The following is a 16,215-nucleotide window of genomic DNA, read 5'->3' as shown; positions in this document are numbered from 1 at the left end:
ATCTGTGCTTTTGATCTGATGAGTCCAAATTTGAGATCTTTGGATCCAACCACCGTGTCTTTGTGTGATGCAGAAAAGGTGAATGGATGGACTATACATGGCTGGTTCCCACCGTGAAGCATGGAGGAGGAGGTGTGATGGTGTGGGGGTGCTTTGATGGTGACACTGTTGGGGATTTATTCAAAATTGAAGGCATACTGAACCAGCATGGCTACCACAGCATCTTGCAGCGGCATGCTATTCCATCCAGTTTGCGTTTAGTTGGACCATCATTTATTTTTCAACAGGACAATGACCCCAAACACACCTCCAGGCTAAGGCGGGCTTTGCACGTTGCGACATCGCAAGCCGATGCTGCGATGTCGCACGCGATAGTCACCGCCCCCGTCGCAGGTACGATATCTTGTGATAGCTGGCGTAGCTTCACATGCACTCACCTGCCCTGCAACCATCGCTCTGGCCGGCGACCCGCCTCCTTCCTAAGGGGGCGGGTCGTGTGGCGTCATAGCGATGTCACACGGCAGGCGGCCAATAGGAGCGGAGGGGAGGAGATGAGCAGGATGTAAACATCCCGCTCACCTTCTTCCTTCTCATTGCAGCCGGGAGGCAGGTAAGGTGATGTTCCTTGCTCCTGCGGCTTCACACACAGCGATGTGTGCTGCAGCAGGAATGAGGAACAACATCGTACGTGTCGTGGCAGCGTAATTATGAAAAAAGTCGGAGCCTGCACCGATGATACGATAACAACGCTTTTGCGCTCATTAATCGTATCATCTAGGCTTTACACACTACGATGTCGAAAGTGACGCTGGATTTGCGTCACTTTCGATTTGACCCCACTGACTTCGCACCTGCGATGTTGCAACGTGCAAAGCCGCCCTAAGTAAGGGCTATTTGACTAAGAAGGAGAGTGATGGGGTGCTACGCCAGATGACCTGGCCTCCATAGTCACCAGACCTGAACCCAATCGAGATGGTTTGGGGTGAGCTGGACCCGCAGAGTGAAGGCAAAAGGCCCACAAGTGCTAAGCATCTCTGGGAACTCCTTCAAGACTGTTGGAAGACCATTTCCGGTGACTACCTCTTGAAGCTCATCAAGAGAATGCCAAGAGTGTGCAAAGCAGTAATCAAAGCAAAAGATGGCTACTTTGAAGAACCTAGAATATAAGGCATATTTTCAGTTGTTTCACATTTTTTTGTTAAGTATTTCATTCCACATGTGATAATTCATAGTTTTGATGCCTTCAATGTGAATCTACAATTTTCATAGTCATGAAAATAAAGAAACTCTTTGAATGAGAAGGCGTGTCCAAACATTTGGTCTGTACTGTACAACGTACGGACTTGGCACGCGGCTGCACTGACCGGTAATCCAGCGACTTCTTGGACTCGTCTGTGGGTTTTAGACTTTCATATACCTGGGGACAGAGACCATCAAAAAATAAAATGTGCATAATTAATGTGTTGGTTTTTTTAGCGCTACGAATGGTCCCTATTCATATGTTCGGCATTAACCCCTCAGTACCTGGCTGAAGACGGTCTTCTTGTAGGTGGGGTCCAGGGCCGGGTTGTCCCTGTGCTCCGCCGCCAGCCTGCGGTTTATATACAGGCAGGGAATGGAGTCGGGTTTCTTGGTCTCGGAGTCCTTCAGGCACTTAGTAATGAGGCGATAGCGGCGTTTGGACAGAAGCAGGAACTGCTTAATGTGCTGAAATCAGAGGGATGATACAGTAAAGGCCCAGTGCCCGCAAATAAATGCTAATAGGGTGGTCTGTGTGTAGCTGATTATACGGCCCTGATCTTCTCCTGCACACACAGCTGATGGGTTTTTCCCAATATAACAATGTGGCCTTTAACCTCAGCAGCTCAAACCTTTCTCCTGTGCATATAAGTTGTTACAATGTATCAGGGCAGGAAGAAAAAACCCGCTATCATACTGAAGTTCAAATTTCAAGCTGGATGCAATTGAAACAAATCTGCTCGTTGCCTTGGAGTAACCCTCGACTCTGCTCTATCCTTCAAGCCACACATCCAAGCCCTCTTCAACTCATGCCGATTACAACTCAAAAATATCTCCCGGATCCGTGCTTTCCTTAACCAAGAATCCGCAAAAACATTAGTGCATTCCCTCATCATCTCCCGCATCGACTACTGCAACCTCCTGCTCTCTGGCCTCCCTTCCAACACTCTTGCACCCCTCCAATCTATCCTAAACTCTGCAGCCCGCTTAATCCACCTCTCCCCTCGCTACTCCCCAGCCTCACCACTCTGCCAATCCCTTCACTGCCTTCCCATCTGTGACCTAGTCTCCCGGTACCTACCTGCACGCAACCTCAGATCCTCACAAGATCTCCTTCTTTGCTCCTCTCTTATCTCCTCTTCCCACAATCGCGTACAAGATTTCTCCCGTGCCTCCCCCATACTCTGGAACGCTCTACCTCAGCACATCAGACTCTCCCTACCGTGGAAAGCTTCAAGAGGAACCTCAAGACCCACCTCTTCCAACAAGCCTACAACCTACAATAGCCCTCAGTCCAGTACACCACTGCGCAACCAGCTCTGTCCTCACCTATTGTACCATCACCCATCCCCTGTAGACTGTGAGCCCTCGCGGGCAGGGTCCTCTCTCCTCCTATACCAGTCTGTTTTGTACTGTTAATGATTGTTGTACGTATACCCTCTTTCACTTGTAAAGCACCATGGAATAAATGACGCTATAATAATAAATAATAATAATATCTGCTGTGAGAAGTATCGGGTCAGGGCGAATGTTTGCAGTCATGGGATTTACAAGGCTGATGGACATGAGAATCTCACCTTCAGCTGGGTGAAAGTGCCGATACTGTGGTCCCAGAAGGGAACCAGGTGATGGAGGATGATATCGAGCAGCCGAACAAATCTGGAGAAGGAAAATGTAATGAAATAGTCTCTTATTAAGAATCGGTTTCCCTAAAATATCACATTTCAGCAAATATCAGTCGATAAGTCATCATCATCAGTCAGGTCTTATAGGTCAGTAAAGCGGGCTTTACACGCTGCGATCTCGCTAGCGAGTTCGCAAGCAATCGTACCCGCCCCCGTCGGTTGTGCGACATGGGCAAATCGCTGCCCGTGCCGCACAACCTCGCTTACCCCCATCACAGGGACTTACCTGCCCTGCGACGTCGCTCTGGCCGGCGAACCGCCTCCTTTCTAAGGGGGCGGTTCGTGCGGCGTCACAGCGACGTCACATTGCAGGCGTCCAATAGAAGCTGAGGGGCGGAGATGAGCGGCTGGAACATCCCGCCCACCTCCTTCATTCCGCATTGCCGGTGGAGGCAGGTAGGAGATGTTCCTCGCTCCTGCGGTGTCACACACAGCGATGTGTGCTGCCGCAGGAACGAGGAACAACATCGCTAATAAGCAGAAAACGATTTTTTGTTTCAAGGCGACCCTTCCGCGACAAATGATTTTGGCCGCTTTTGCGATCATTTAAGGTCGCTCATAAGTGTCACATACTGTGATATCGTTAATGACGACGGATGTGCGTTACAAACACCGTGACCCCGACGATAATTCATTAATGATATTGCAGCGTGTAAAGCCCGCTTAACTCTCCCCCTGTGTAAGCGGAGGTAGTGCAGTATAACACATTATAAAAGATGCCTATTACAGCGCCATTGTGCCGAAATTGCACTGGTGGGTGTATCCGTGCCCCTGCAGTCTATGCATCCTCTCCGCTTCTCCACACAACAGTTTAAAGCAGAGGTGACGTTGTGCAGCAGAAGCCGATGTCTCTGCTGTCAATCAAAAAGCAAGAGCGGAGAGAAGCAAAGAGGAGCCGTAGACTGCAAATGCACAGACATCCGACAGTGCGCATGCAAACCTTATTTACATACCAATATAAGCCGCATTGTGGCCCAATGGTGCAGCAGATTGTGCTGTTATAGGTACCTTACACAGTGTGTTATACCGCACTACCTCTGATTTCCTTTTAATTACCGGACAGTACAATTATTGCATTTTCTGGTCCGTCATATGGTTCAGATCTCCTAACATGAATTAACAGCATCATATACACGAGGTCAGACCAGATGATACGGTCCTTATGTGCTCATGTGAATAAGCCCTTAGTGTCGGGGAAAGCTGCAGACAAGCAATATGGCTTATATAATGACTTTGTGTCACGTGCACCGACCTCTGGATGACTGTGGCTCGCCGGTACAGGACGTCAGGATCAATGGCTTCCAGGCGCGGGTATCGTACCAGGTTGGGAGGGTGAAACATGTCGGCCATTATCCCCAAATCCCTCACCTTAGAGGACTCAATCTTTATCCCGTGGATCCGGACGTTATATCCTTCATCTACGGGAAGAAACACAGAAAGCAAAAATGAAAGCTCCAGCCCTATAAGTTTTGGCTTAGTAATAGGTCTTGTATTTCAATTCTGTAACATTTTTAAGATCGTTTTATGTACAGTAATTGGGGACATTTTTCTAACAACCAATTATGACTAAGGGGTACTTTGAACGCTTTGAGCGCGATAGTCCCCGCCCCCATCGCACATGCGATATCTTGTGATAGCTGCCGTAGTGAACATTATCGCTACGGCAGCTTCACACGCACTTACCTGCCCTGCGACGTCGCTCTGGCCGGCGACCCGCCTTCTTCATAAGGGGGCGGGTCGTGCGGCGTCATAGCGACGTCACACGGCAGGCGGCCAATAGAAGCGGAGGGGCGAAGATGAGCGGGACGTAAACATCCCACCCACCTCCTTCCTTCCGCATAGCCGGTGGACGCAGGTAAGGAGATGTTCCTCGCTCCTGCGGCTTCATACACAGCGATGTGTCCTGCCGCAGGAACGAGGAACAACATCGTAACAGCGGTCGTCCTCAAATTATGGAAATGAGCGACACTACACAGATCGCTGATTTACGATGCTTTTGCGATTGTAAATCGGCGCATCTAGGCTTTACACGTTGCGACATAGTTACTGGCGACGGATGTGCGTCACTTTCGATTTGACCCCGACGATATTGCAGTAGCGATGTCGCAATGTGCAAAGTACCCCTAAGTCCTGCACTCACAGCTGAAGGGCTGTTACAATGTATCAGTGTTTGTAAATGCCATCAGCGTGATCAGCCCACAAATGAAGAATGATTTGTGCTTTGCTGTGTGATCAGGACCAGGTCAAGAAGGCAGACATTTATTTACAGAAGACTGGACACCAGCCCGTTATATATTAGGCCATGAGAGATTATATAACACCGCCATCTCCTGCAATTCACTGTTCACCCACTCACCATAGCACTCTTTGATCCGGATCTCGATGACCGGGATGTGAGAGGTCATGTTATCCAGGACACACACGTCTCCAATGAGGCTCCTGCCAAGAGAGAAGAGGACAGGTCAGAGCGACACAAAGCAACGGATACGGAGCGCCAGCGGTAAACGCAACAGGACCGGGAATGATGGACGCTGTGTGATGGAAAGCTGAAGATCAAGAAGACGTCAAAGAAGCTGAAAATAATTGAAAAAAAACACCGCCTGGAGCCGTTCATGAGTTTGACTTAAAGGACTATACTAAAGAGATAGGTGATAGCGTCCCTACTGCTGAGGGTCCGACCACTGAAGAAAGCCGAGCGCTGACTAAATGTCAATGCCGCACCATACTCTCCCACGTTTCTAGATCAAGAAGCTACAGACCATATGAATAGCACTACTAAAAAAACTGACCTGCCTGTCTTTGCAAGGTACATGGTTCACCAGGAACTTACTAAGATCGATCTCACAATGTTCGACGATCAACCTGAGAAAGCAGAGGTTGGAAACCATAATTAGTGACCTGCGGCTGAAGAGCTGGACCTGCTGATCAGGCAGCTAGTACCACAATCCACAGAGTGGGTCAAGAGACTCAGATCTGTCCACATCAGCAATCAAGAGGCTGGTCTCATGGCTGCATGGGAGAGACTACAACGAAGCTTTGGTAGTCATGGAGCCATAGAGAATTCACTGTTCAAGTAACTACAGGATTTTCCAAAAGCATCCAGTAAGGACAGATCAAAATTACAAGAGCTCAGTGACCTACTGTTAGAGCTGCAGCTGGCCAAGGCAGACACGCACCTACCCGGCCTCACCTACCCGGACATTGCTCGTGGGGTAAATTCAATACTCTCCAAACTGTCAAATAATGTTCAACAAAAGAGATCCACACTTGGGTCAAGATACAAACGAGAAAATCAAGGTTCCTTTCCTCAGTTTACCTACTTCTGAGTTTATCAAAAATATTGTAGAGTAGAACACTGACCCAAGCAATTGATCTGTTCTCGAGAACATGGGAGATAGTGTCTGTATCAAACCTACAGTGGGTACAGAAAGTATTCAGACCCCTTTACATTTTTTAATCTTTGTTTCATTGCAGCCATTTGGTAAATTCAAAAAAGTTCATTTTTTTTCTCATTAATGTACAATCTGCTCCCCATCCCCCATCTTGACAGCAAAAAAAACAGAAATGTAGAAATTTTTGCAAATTTATTAAACAAGAAAAACTGAATTATCACATGATCATATTATCTCTCCTGTGTGTTTTGTGTACGAGTTTTTGTTCTCCTTTGTCCGTGTTGTTTCTGTGGGGTTTTGTTATTGTGTTTTCCTGCCGGGGGCGGGGGAAAGGGCAAGTAAGACCAGGGCCTGGACAGGACAGGAGTCAGGGTCACGATGGGGGCTCGGACCTGTCTACCATCAAGCCTACCTCTGAGATAAGGGACAGCGTAGGGTTTTGAGTCTGAAGGCCAGTCTAGGGACCCCTGTTCTGTCATTACATACCCCGTGACACTGGTCATACATCATGCGGGTTGGTGCTCATCTGACTTGCATCGCTCAGTGTTTCGTAGAAGACATCACATGAAGTAGGACACAGCTTATGGTGAGGAGCATACCTTCACATACTTCTAGTTGTTTTAGGACATAGAACATTCACCATTTGGATTGTTGGTTTGGTGGAAGGGTTCTTTGCACACTACGACATCGCAAGCCGATGCTGCGATGCCGTGCGCGATAGTCCCCGCCCACGGAACAACATTGTAACATCGATACTTCTGAAATTATGGAATTGACCGACGCTACACCGATGATATGATTTCGACACTTTTGCGCTCGTTAATCATATCAAAAAGGATTTACACACTACGATATCGAGAGCGACGCCGGAAGTGCGTCACTATCAATTTGACCCCACCGACATCGCACCTGCGATGTCGTAGTGTGCAAAGTGCCCCGAAGAGTTTTCATTTTGTGGCTTCCCACAATCTGAACATGGGTTTCCTATTGGACTTTCATTACGGTATCTTATTGTTGTGGACTTCAAGTCAACTAGCACAAATTTGGGAATACCGCTTTAAAGGAGATTTTCCAGGTTTTATTTTTCAATGAAAAACAGGATACAATCTTTGAAATACAAACATCCAACATAAATCAGAATTTGATGTAAAAAGGCATTATTTAATAACGACCCCTGAGCCCCCCTGTAATACCTCCTGCCGCACCTCTCATACTCACTCCTCTATGCTGACATCATTGAGTTGCTGCAGGTTGTCCCTCGTGCCCCCATAGATCAGAACTCGCTTGGGCATGTAGCACCTCTCATTGAAGTCGATCGTCAGCAGCAGTTTCCTGTATAATGAGAGGGAAATGTTACAATGTGTAACCAGAAACACATAATGAGCCACAAGTAACACAGGCTGCGCTGCTGACTATGAGTCTCGTAGTTCTCCATTCTGATGGTATAAATATATTTGCCTGATAATTTGCCACCGCATCTACGTGGTAAAAGCCATCGCTTCCCATCGTTGTAGGCCACCTCCTGTAGTATATACTCCACACTCTTACTTGATGATGGTGCCTTCTTTCATGTTCAGTCGGATCCAGGGAATATCAACGAACCCATCGTCTTCCCAATATGTGTCATGTTGTCCATCAGTCAAGGCGGACAGATCGATCTCATCCTACAATGGCAGATTTGATGTGTCTGACCATTAAAAAAATCCCAGTAAATATCAGCCCTGCAGTCATTGGGAAAGCTGGGTGACAAGCAATATGACTGTGATGGGCAGGTTCCCTGAAGGCCGTTACACACCTGCCTTCCACATGGACCTTGCATGGTCTCCGTTTTTGCAGGCGGTGCAGCATTAGGGAACACAGAGGGGGTCATGCTGCCTTTATAAAAGAAAACATGGGAAGGTTTATCCAACATCAGAAGAAGGCGTCATTTTTTGTGCGCCTCCGTCCTGCACCGTCATTTATGCAGCTAAGATATATTTCCAACTTCTCTGCCCTATCGCTGCTGCTCTGCAGTTGGCAGGCCGTCCTATCATTTGGCTGTTGACGCAGGGCGAGGTGATAAAACACAAATAAAATCAAAGGTCTATGATATCAGCAGAGACTTTGTGCTCACTGTGAGGCCGTGTCACGCCGCGGTGCCGTACCATCCCTGACGACACTTCGATGCTCTCCACAAACTCCTTCATGTTACCCAAACTCTCGTCCTCTTTCCCCACGCGCTCATATAAGAAGTGAACCAGATCTTTGTCGCACTCGTACGTCCAGGACAGAGGAATAAACCTGCAGACGAGGAAAAGAGGAGAGAGGTGACGAATATCATAAACACACATATAGTAAGCTGTAATCAAGCGCCCCAATACAGACTGATGAGACGGCATGTAACTGTCCTAAAGTGCTGATAATAAAGTGGTTTACCTCTTTAAAACAGAAGGTGGGTACTCCCAGTAAATTGAATATACAGAGGTGGTGGGGGGGATATTAGATAACAGATGGATCAAAGACAGGGATTCATAGTATCACAAATGTGGACAACTCAGTATTACCAGTGTAGACGATTCAAGTCGGAACTGGTATAATGAGCTCTCACCGTAATTTCGTCACGGCCTCCAGGTCCGGTGCGGTGATCTGGGGTTTCCTGCCGAGACGCATAGAGTATGTGGCGTCAACGACGTCTTCCCATCTGCAGACAAGGAAAAAAAGTTTTTGGTGATCGGCCTTTACCCTAATCAATTTTCCCTTTGCAAACTCATATCATTAACACACTGTATTAGGGTAAGTTGACACACTGCATTTTTTTGATGCTTCGTTTTTGTGCGTTTTTTGCGGCAAAAACGCACCTGCGGCAAAAAACGCATGTGTTTTTACCCCGTTTTTGTGCGTTTTTTGCTGCGTTTTTGCTCACTGCGTTTTTATGCTTTTTTTTTATCAATAAACAATGCTATTAAGATTGTTAGGAAAAAAAAAAAAAGGTCTGATGTCATTTCCTTCTTCAATTTGTTTTTCATTCTCCACTAGTGTATGCAGGAGAGCAGACAGCTCCAGAACTACAAAGCTCAGCATCCTCCATACAGGATTGTATGCAGGAGTTTTTTGCCCCCCCCCAAAAATGACGTGGGCTTCAGCATATTTTTGTGTGCTAGCCAGGTACAGCAGGCAGGTACGGGCTTCCCCCAACTGCCTATTTGTACCCGGCTGGGAACCAAAAATATAGGGAAGCCCTTTTTTTTTAATTATTTCATGAATTTCATGAAATAATTAAAAAAAAAAATGACGTGGGCTTTGCCCAATTTTTGAGTCCGGCCAGGTACAACTAGGCAGCTGGGGATTGGAATCCGCAGCGCAGGGTGCCCAAGCTTTCTGGGCACCCCCGCTACGAATTGCAGTCCGCAGCCATACCAGAAAATGGCGCTTTCATAGAAGCGCCATCTTCTGGCGCTGTATCCAACTCTTCCAGCTGCCCTGATGCCGGGTGGCTCGCTGGGTAATGATGGGGTTAGGGCTAGCTGTATATTATCAGACACAGAAAAATATTTTTATTACCAATAAAACACAACACAATTAGTGACTCCATCTTTATTAAAATAAAGAACCCCCCTGCGCAGTAATCCTGGGTTAAGGGTCCCGCGCCGTCCAATCCAGATCCATTATCATCTGATCGGTTTGCTGGAAGACAAAGCGATCAGATGATGTGTCAGGTTCAAGGGCCTGAATCACATCACACATCAGCTGCTTGTATAAAAGCCGTTTATACAATCAGCTGATGCATCAGTGCAAAACACCCCCAAAAAACTACACGCTTCTGTGCAGGCTCCCGTCTGATCGCTGCAGGACCCAGCAGTAATCAGTGATGCGGTTTCCTGATGGCATCAGCTGATAGTTTAAGCCGGCCGGGCGGTAAAAAGCCGGCGTCACCGCGAGACTTGCGATCAGCTGATGTGTCAGGTGCCTCATGAGGTAGTCACCGCCAGGTCTTGCAGCCATCGTGCACGGGAATCTGCACACAGCCGGAGCGGGGGTGGCGGTACCGGGAAGAGGAGCTGGGAGCGGACATGGCATCGGGAGTCTGCAGACAGGTGAGTATGAGATTTTTTTTCTACTGTTCACTTTTGATTTCGCAGCCGCTTCCACCTCCCACACGGGAGCGGACATGGCACCAGGCGGGAGGTGCAGGCAGCGGTGGCGGTACCGGGAGGATTCACGCTTCTGTGTTTACCGACAGAAGGAATCCTCTTCCTGTACATGTCACTTTACTACCCACCCATTGCGTTTATAGCTGCATTTTTAGTCATAGAAACGCACTAAAACGCAGCTATATTTGCAATTTGCGTTTTTAATTGCGTTTTTGAATTCAATGGGTGGAAAACGCAAAAATAATTGACATGCTGCATTTGTGGGCACCACAAAAACGCATTTAAAAAAAACCGCTGTGTGCAGAGAGCTAAAATGAAAACTCATAGACTTTGCTGGGGAAGCAAAGTCATGCAGTTTTCTGAGGAAAAACGCACCCGAAAAACACGCAAAAAACACACTGTGCGCACATAGCCTTACAGAAACTCATTCCAAACATCTTGGACGACTAACCACTAATCTGTGGATTTAGCACTTGTATTTTTACAAGCTTTCTTGCTTTGCAGCATTTGTTCCACACCTGCCTAGAACTCTTGCACAGTTCTGTATATACAGCGCTCTGTTGTGTCACATGTATTCTTATAACTCACCTGCTTATGGGCTTGGAATCCACCCCAAATAACTGCTGCTGACTGTAGGTTTTATCAGCCGACTGGACAGGAACCAGCCTGTCACCGCCCTCGTCCTGCCTGCAGAGAAGGACCCAGCCCTCCGCCAGGTCACAGCTCTCTCTATACTCCTCCATCTGCTCCTGCAGAAAAGAGACCAGGGTAAGAAGCCACATCACTCCAATTATGGGGGCGCTCCTCCAAACGGTGCATTGAGTTACATGTGTTATATGTGCTACACTTTACCTGATCCAGAATGACATACTCCAGTCACCTCCAGAGCTGCATGCACAATTCTGCAGGCTACTTCTGCAGATACTGCGATTAGCCGCTGAACCAGCAGGGGGCAGCAGTGATATAAGACATCCAGCAGCTCTGGATGTGACCGGAGGATAACGCACAGTGTAACACAAGATCTGCACCAGCATTAGGAGGATTACGTGTCCTGTGAGGGTCACACGATTTCTGAGAGTAGCTGTGAATTACCCACCTTGCTGAGCTTCACCCAAAGACCATTAGCTTTGACGTATTTCTCCCCCGTGGCTCGGATGCAGCTTCCTTTATGGACTTCCACTGTGGCCCGTGACAGCGTCTTAAGGTTCTGCTTGGAGAACCCCGGGCCCCCCCACACAGTGAGCAGCGAGCGGGCGGAGAACGCGGTGCTGGGGTCCTTACAGATCTTGTACAGCACTTCTCCAGGAACATAGCACAGGACCTCGGGGAGGGGGACAGCGCGGCGGAAGCAGTCGATGCACTCCAGTACACAGCGGATGTGGCCCAGGAGCCGGTGCGGATCGTTGGCGCCCTGCATGGCTGGAGCGCTCTCAGGAAATGGGGTGAAGGGGCCCCGAAAACCTCACTGCACTGGAGACAATGACAAAACAGATATATAAAGCTGAGTGTGTGTGTGTGTATGTGTATGTGTATGTGTGTGTCTCCGCTAAAGGAATCCGCACCGTCGCATTTTCAATCACAAAATGTTACACAGACACCCCATTTGACACAAGGAATGTCATAGACTATGTTTTGAGGGGAAAATTTAACCCCGTGCTTTACAGTTATTCACCAAAATACCTGCTTCCATTAAAGTGAATGGAGCTGGGAGCTACAAGTCATTAAAGGGAACCAATCATCAGGATTTTCCTATATAACCTAAAGCCAGTGCTACACTGGCGCTATCGGGCTGATTCTATACATACGGTGCTATACTGGCACTATCAGGCTGAGTCTATACATACAGTGCTATACTGGCGCTATCAGGCTGATTCTATACATACAGTGCTATACTGGAACTATCAGGCTGATTCTATACATACAGTGCTATACTGGCACTATAAGGCTGAGTCTATACATACAGTGCTATACTGGCACTATCAGGCTGATTCTATACATACAGTGCTATACTGGCACTAGAAAAAAACCAAGGAGAAAAATTGTAGGAAAAATACCCTGACTATAAATAAATAAATTGCAAGTGCTTAATAACAGGGTACTTAGTATATACATTTTTGCAAAAAGGTAAGAAGCTGTCTCACCTCGTCACGGTGTACCCATCTGAGACAGTCCCTAACCTACTAAAGTTAAAAACATATTCTGTACCTGACTTGTGTCATGTCCAAAACTTCAATATGAATGGTAAAGTGGTCAGCTGGGTCCCAGATTAAATACACAGCAAAAAGTGAGACGCAGGTAATTGTTCAGCCTCAGTATCAGGAGGGCTGCACCCCCAACTTGCATTAGAGCAAGATAACAGACAAAAAACACAAAAAAACTGAGCTGTAACAAAGGTTCAATAAACATGCAACATTACAAGCATGTGAATTGCAGCCTCAAGACTAGAAAAAAACCAAGGAGAAAAATTGTAGGAAAAATACCCTGACTATAAATAAATAAATTGCAAGTGCTTAATAACAGGGTACTTAGTATATACATTTTTGCAAAAAGGTAAGAAGCTGTCTCACCTCGTCACGGTGTACCCATCTGAGACAGTCCCTAACCTACTAAAGTTAAAAACATATTCTGTACCTGACTTGTGTCATGTCCAAAACTTCAATATGAATGGTAAAGTGGTCAGCTGGGTCCCAGATTAAATACACAGCAAAAAGTGAGACGCAGGTAATTGTTCAGCCTCAGTATCAGGAGGGCTGCACCCCCAACTTGCATTAGAGCAAGATAACAGACAAAAAACACAAAAAAACTGAGCTGTAACAAAGGTTCAATAAACATGCAACATTACAAGCATGTGAATTGCAGCCTCAAGACTAGAAAAAAACCAAGGAGAAAAATTGTAGGAAAAATACCCTGACTATAAATAAATAAATTGCAAGTGCTTAATAACAGGGTACTTAGTATATACATTTTTGCAAAAAGGTAAGAAGCTGTCTCACCTCGTCACGGTGTACCCATCTGAGACAGTCCCTAACCTACTAAAGTTAAAAACATATTCTGTACCTGACTTGTGTCATGTCCAAAACTTCAATATGAATGGTAAAGTGGTCAGCTGGGTCCCAGATTAAATACACAGCAAAAAGTGAGACGCAGGTAATTGTTCAGCCTCAGTATCAGGAGGGCTGCACCCCCAACTTGCATTAGAGCAAGATAACAGACAAAAAACACAAAAAAACTGAGCTGTAACAAAGGTTCAATAAACATGCAACATTACAAGCATGTGAATTGCAGCCTCAAGACTAGAAAAAAACCAAGGAGAAAAATTGTAGGAAAAATACCCTGACTATAAATAAATAAATTGCAAGTGCTTAATAACAGGGTACTTAGTATATACATTTTTGCAAAAAGGTAAGAAGCTGTCTCACCTCGTCACGGTGTACCCATCTGAGACAGTCCCTAACCTACTAAAGTTAAAAACATATTCTGTACCTGACTTGTGTCATGTCCAAAACTTCAATATGAATGGTAAAGTGGTCAGCTGGGTCCCAGATTAAATACACAGCAAAAAGTGAGACGCAGGTAATTGTTCAGCCTCAGTATCAGGAGGGCTGCACCCCCAACTTGCATTAGAGCAAGATAACAGACAAAAAACACAAAAAAACTGAGCTGTAACAAAGGTTCAATAAACATGCAACATTACAAGCATGTGAATTGCAGCCTCAAGACTAGAAAAAAACCAAGGAGAAAAATTGTAGGAAAAATACCCTGACTATAAATAAATAAATTGCAAGTGCTTAATAACAGGGTACTTAGTATATACATTTTTGCAAAAAGGTAAGAAGCTGTCTCACCTCGTCACGGTGTACCCATCTGAGACAGTCCCTAACCTACTAAAGTTAAAAACATATTCTGTACCTGACTTGTGTCATGTCCAAAACTTCAATATGAATGGTAAAGTGGTCAGCTGGGTCCCGGCTGATTCAATACATACAGTGCTATACTGGCACTATCAGGCTGATTCTATACATACAGTGCTATACTGGCACTATCAGGCTGATTCTATACATACAGTGCTATACTGGCACTATCAGGCTGATTCTATACATACAGTGCTATACTGGTGCTATCAGGCTGATTCTATACATACAGTGCTATACTGGAGCTATCAGGCTGATTCTATACATACAGTGCTATACTGGCACTATCAGGCTGATTCTATACATACAGTGCTATACTGGCGCTATCGGGCTGATTCTATACATACGGTGCTATACTGGCGCTATCAGGCTGATTCTATACATACAGTGCTACACTGGCGCTATCAGGCTGATTCTATACATACAGTGCTATACTGGAACTATCAGGCTGAGTCTATATATACAGTGCTATACTGGCACTATAAGGCTGAGTCTATATATACAGTGCTATACTGGCACTATCAGGCTGATTCTATACATACAGTGCTATACTGGCACTATCAGGCTGATTCTATACATACAGTGCTATACTGGCACTATCAGGCTGATTCTATACATACAGTGCTATACTGGCGCTATCAGGCTGATTCTATACATACAGTGCTATACTGGCGCTATCAGGCTGATTCTATACATACAGTGCTATACTGGCGCTATCATGCTGAGTCTATACATACAGTGCTATACTGGCACTATCAGGCTGATTCTATACATACAGTGCTATACTGGCGCTATCAGGCTGATTCTATACATACAGTGCTATACTGGCACTATCAGGCTGATTCTATACATACAGTGCTATACTGGCACCATCAGGCTGATTCTATACATACAGTGCTATACTGGCACTATCAGGCTGATTCTATACATACAGTGCTATACTGGCACTATCAGGCTGATTCTATACATACAGTGCTATACTGGCACTATCAGGCTGATTCTATATATACAGTGCTATACTGGCCCTATCAGGCTGATTCTATACATACAGTGCTATACTGGCACTATCAGGCTGATTCTATACATACAGTGCTATACTGGCGCTATCAGGCTGATTCTATACATACAGTGCTATACTGGCGCTATCAGGCTGATTCTATACATACAGTGCTATACTGGCGCTATCAGGCTGATTCTATACATACAGTGCTATACTGGCGCTATCAGGCTGATTCTATACATACAGTGCTATACTGGCGCTATCAGGCTGATTCTATACATACAGTGCTATACTGGCGCTATCAGGCTGATTCTATACATACAGTGCTATACTGGCACTATCAGGCTGATTCCATACATACAGTGCTATACTGGCACTATCAGGCTGATTCTATACATACAGTGCTATACTGGCACTATCAGGCTGATTCTATACATACAGTGCTATACTGGCACTATAAGGCTGAGTCTATACATACAGTGCTATACTGGCACTATCAGGCTGATTCTATACATACAGTGCTATACTGGCACTATCAGGCTGATTCTATACATACAGTGCTATACTGGCACTATCAGGCTGATTCTATACATACAGTGCTACACTGGCGCTATCAGGCTGATTCTATACATACAGTGCTATACTGGAGCTATCAGGCTGATTCTATACAGACAGTGCTATACTGGAGCTATCAGGCTGATTCTATACATACAGTGCTATACTGGCACTATCAGGCTGATTCTATACATACAGTGCTATACTGGCACTATCGGGCTGTTTCTTTACATACAGTGCTATACTGGCACTATCGGGCTGATTCTATACATACAGTGCTATACTGGCACTATCAGGCTGATT

The 16,215-nt window shown here is 46.0% G+C and overlaps 1 protein-coding gene across 3 annotated transcripts in view; it reads right to left on the bottom strand.

Moving 5' to 3' along the window:
• The window catches only part of LOC142248982 (E3 ubiquitin-protein ligase HECTD3-like), a 35,462-nt gene that overhangs the window by 11,140 nt on the left and 8,107 nt on the right, over nucleotides 1–16,215 (bottom strand). For 2 of the 3 annotated variants that reach the window (XM_075320508.1, XM_075320509.1), the window contains exons 2-12: nucleotides 11,543–11,916; nucleotides 11,035–11,195; nucleotides 8,904–8,996; nucleotides 8,461–8,596; nucleotides 7,865–7,980; nucleotides 7,535–7,648; nucleotides 5,281–5,363; nucleotides 4,177–4,342; nucleotides 2,817–2,898; nucleotides 1,525–1,707; nucleotides 1,365–1,417 (exon numbers count right to left, since the gene is read on the bottom strand). In XM_075320508.1, coding sequence (XP_075176623.1) covers nucleotides 1,365–1,417; nucleotides 1,525–1,707; nucleotides 2,817–2,898; nucleotides 4,177–4,342; nucleotides 5,281–5,363; nucleotides 7,535–7,648; nucleotides 7,865–7,980; nucleotides 8,461–8,596; nucleotides 8,904–8,996; nucleotides 11,035–11,195; nucleotides 11,543–11,863 — 1,508 coding nt within the window. In that variant the 5' untranslated portion in view covers nucleotides 11,864–11,916. The remainder of the gene's footprint in view (nucleotides 1–1,364; nucleotides 1,418–1,524; nucleotides 1,708–2,816; nucleotides 2,899–4,176; nucleotides 4,343–5,280; nucleotides 5,364–7,534; nucleotides 7,649–7,864; nucleotides 7,981–8,460; nucleotides 8,597–8,903; nucleotides 8,997–11,034; nucleotides 11,196–11,542; nucleotides 11,917–16,215) is intronic. The other variant, XM_075320510.1, reaches the window with a different exon arrangement.

This window comes from Anomaloglossus baeobatrachus, chromosome 8 (genome assembly GCF_048569485.1).
Source record: "Anomaloglossus baeobatrachus isolate aAnoBae1 chromosome 8, aAnoBae1.hap1, whole genome shotgun sequence".
Classification (NCBI taxonomy): domain Eukaryota; kingdom Metazoa; phylum Chordata; class Amphibia; order Anura; family Aromobatidae; genus Anomaloglossus; species Anomaloglossus baeobatrachus.
The sequence above is the reverse complement of the archived record's forward strand: the minus strand, read 5'-3'. Positions and strand labels throughout refer to the sequence as shown.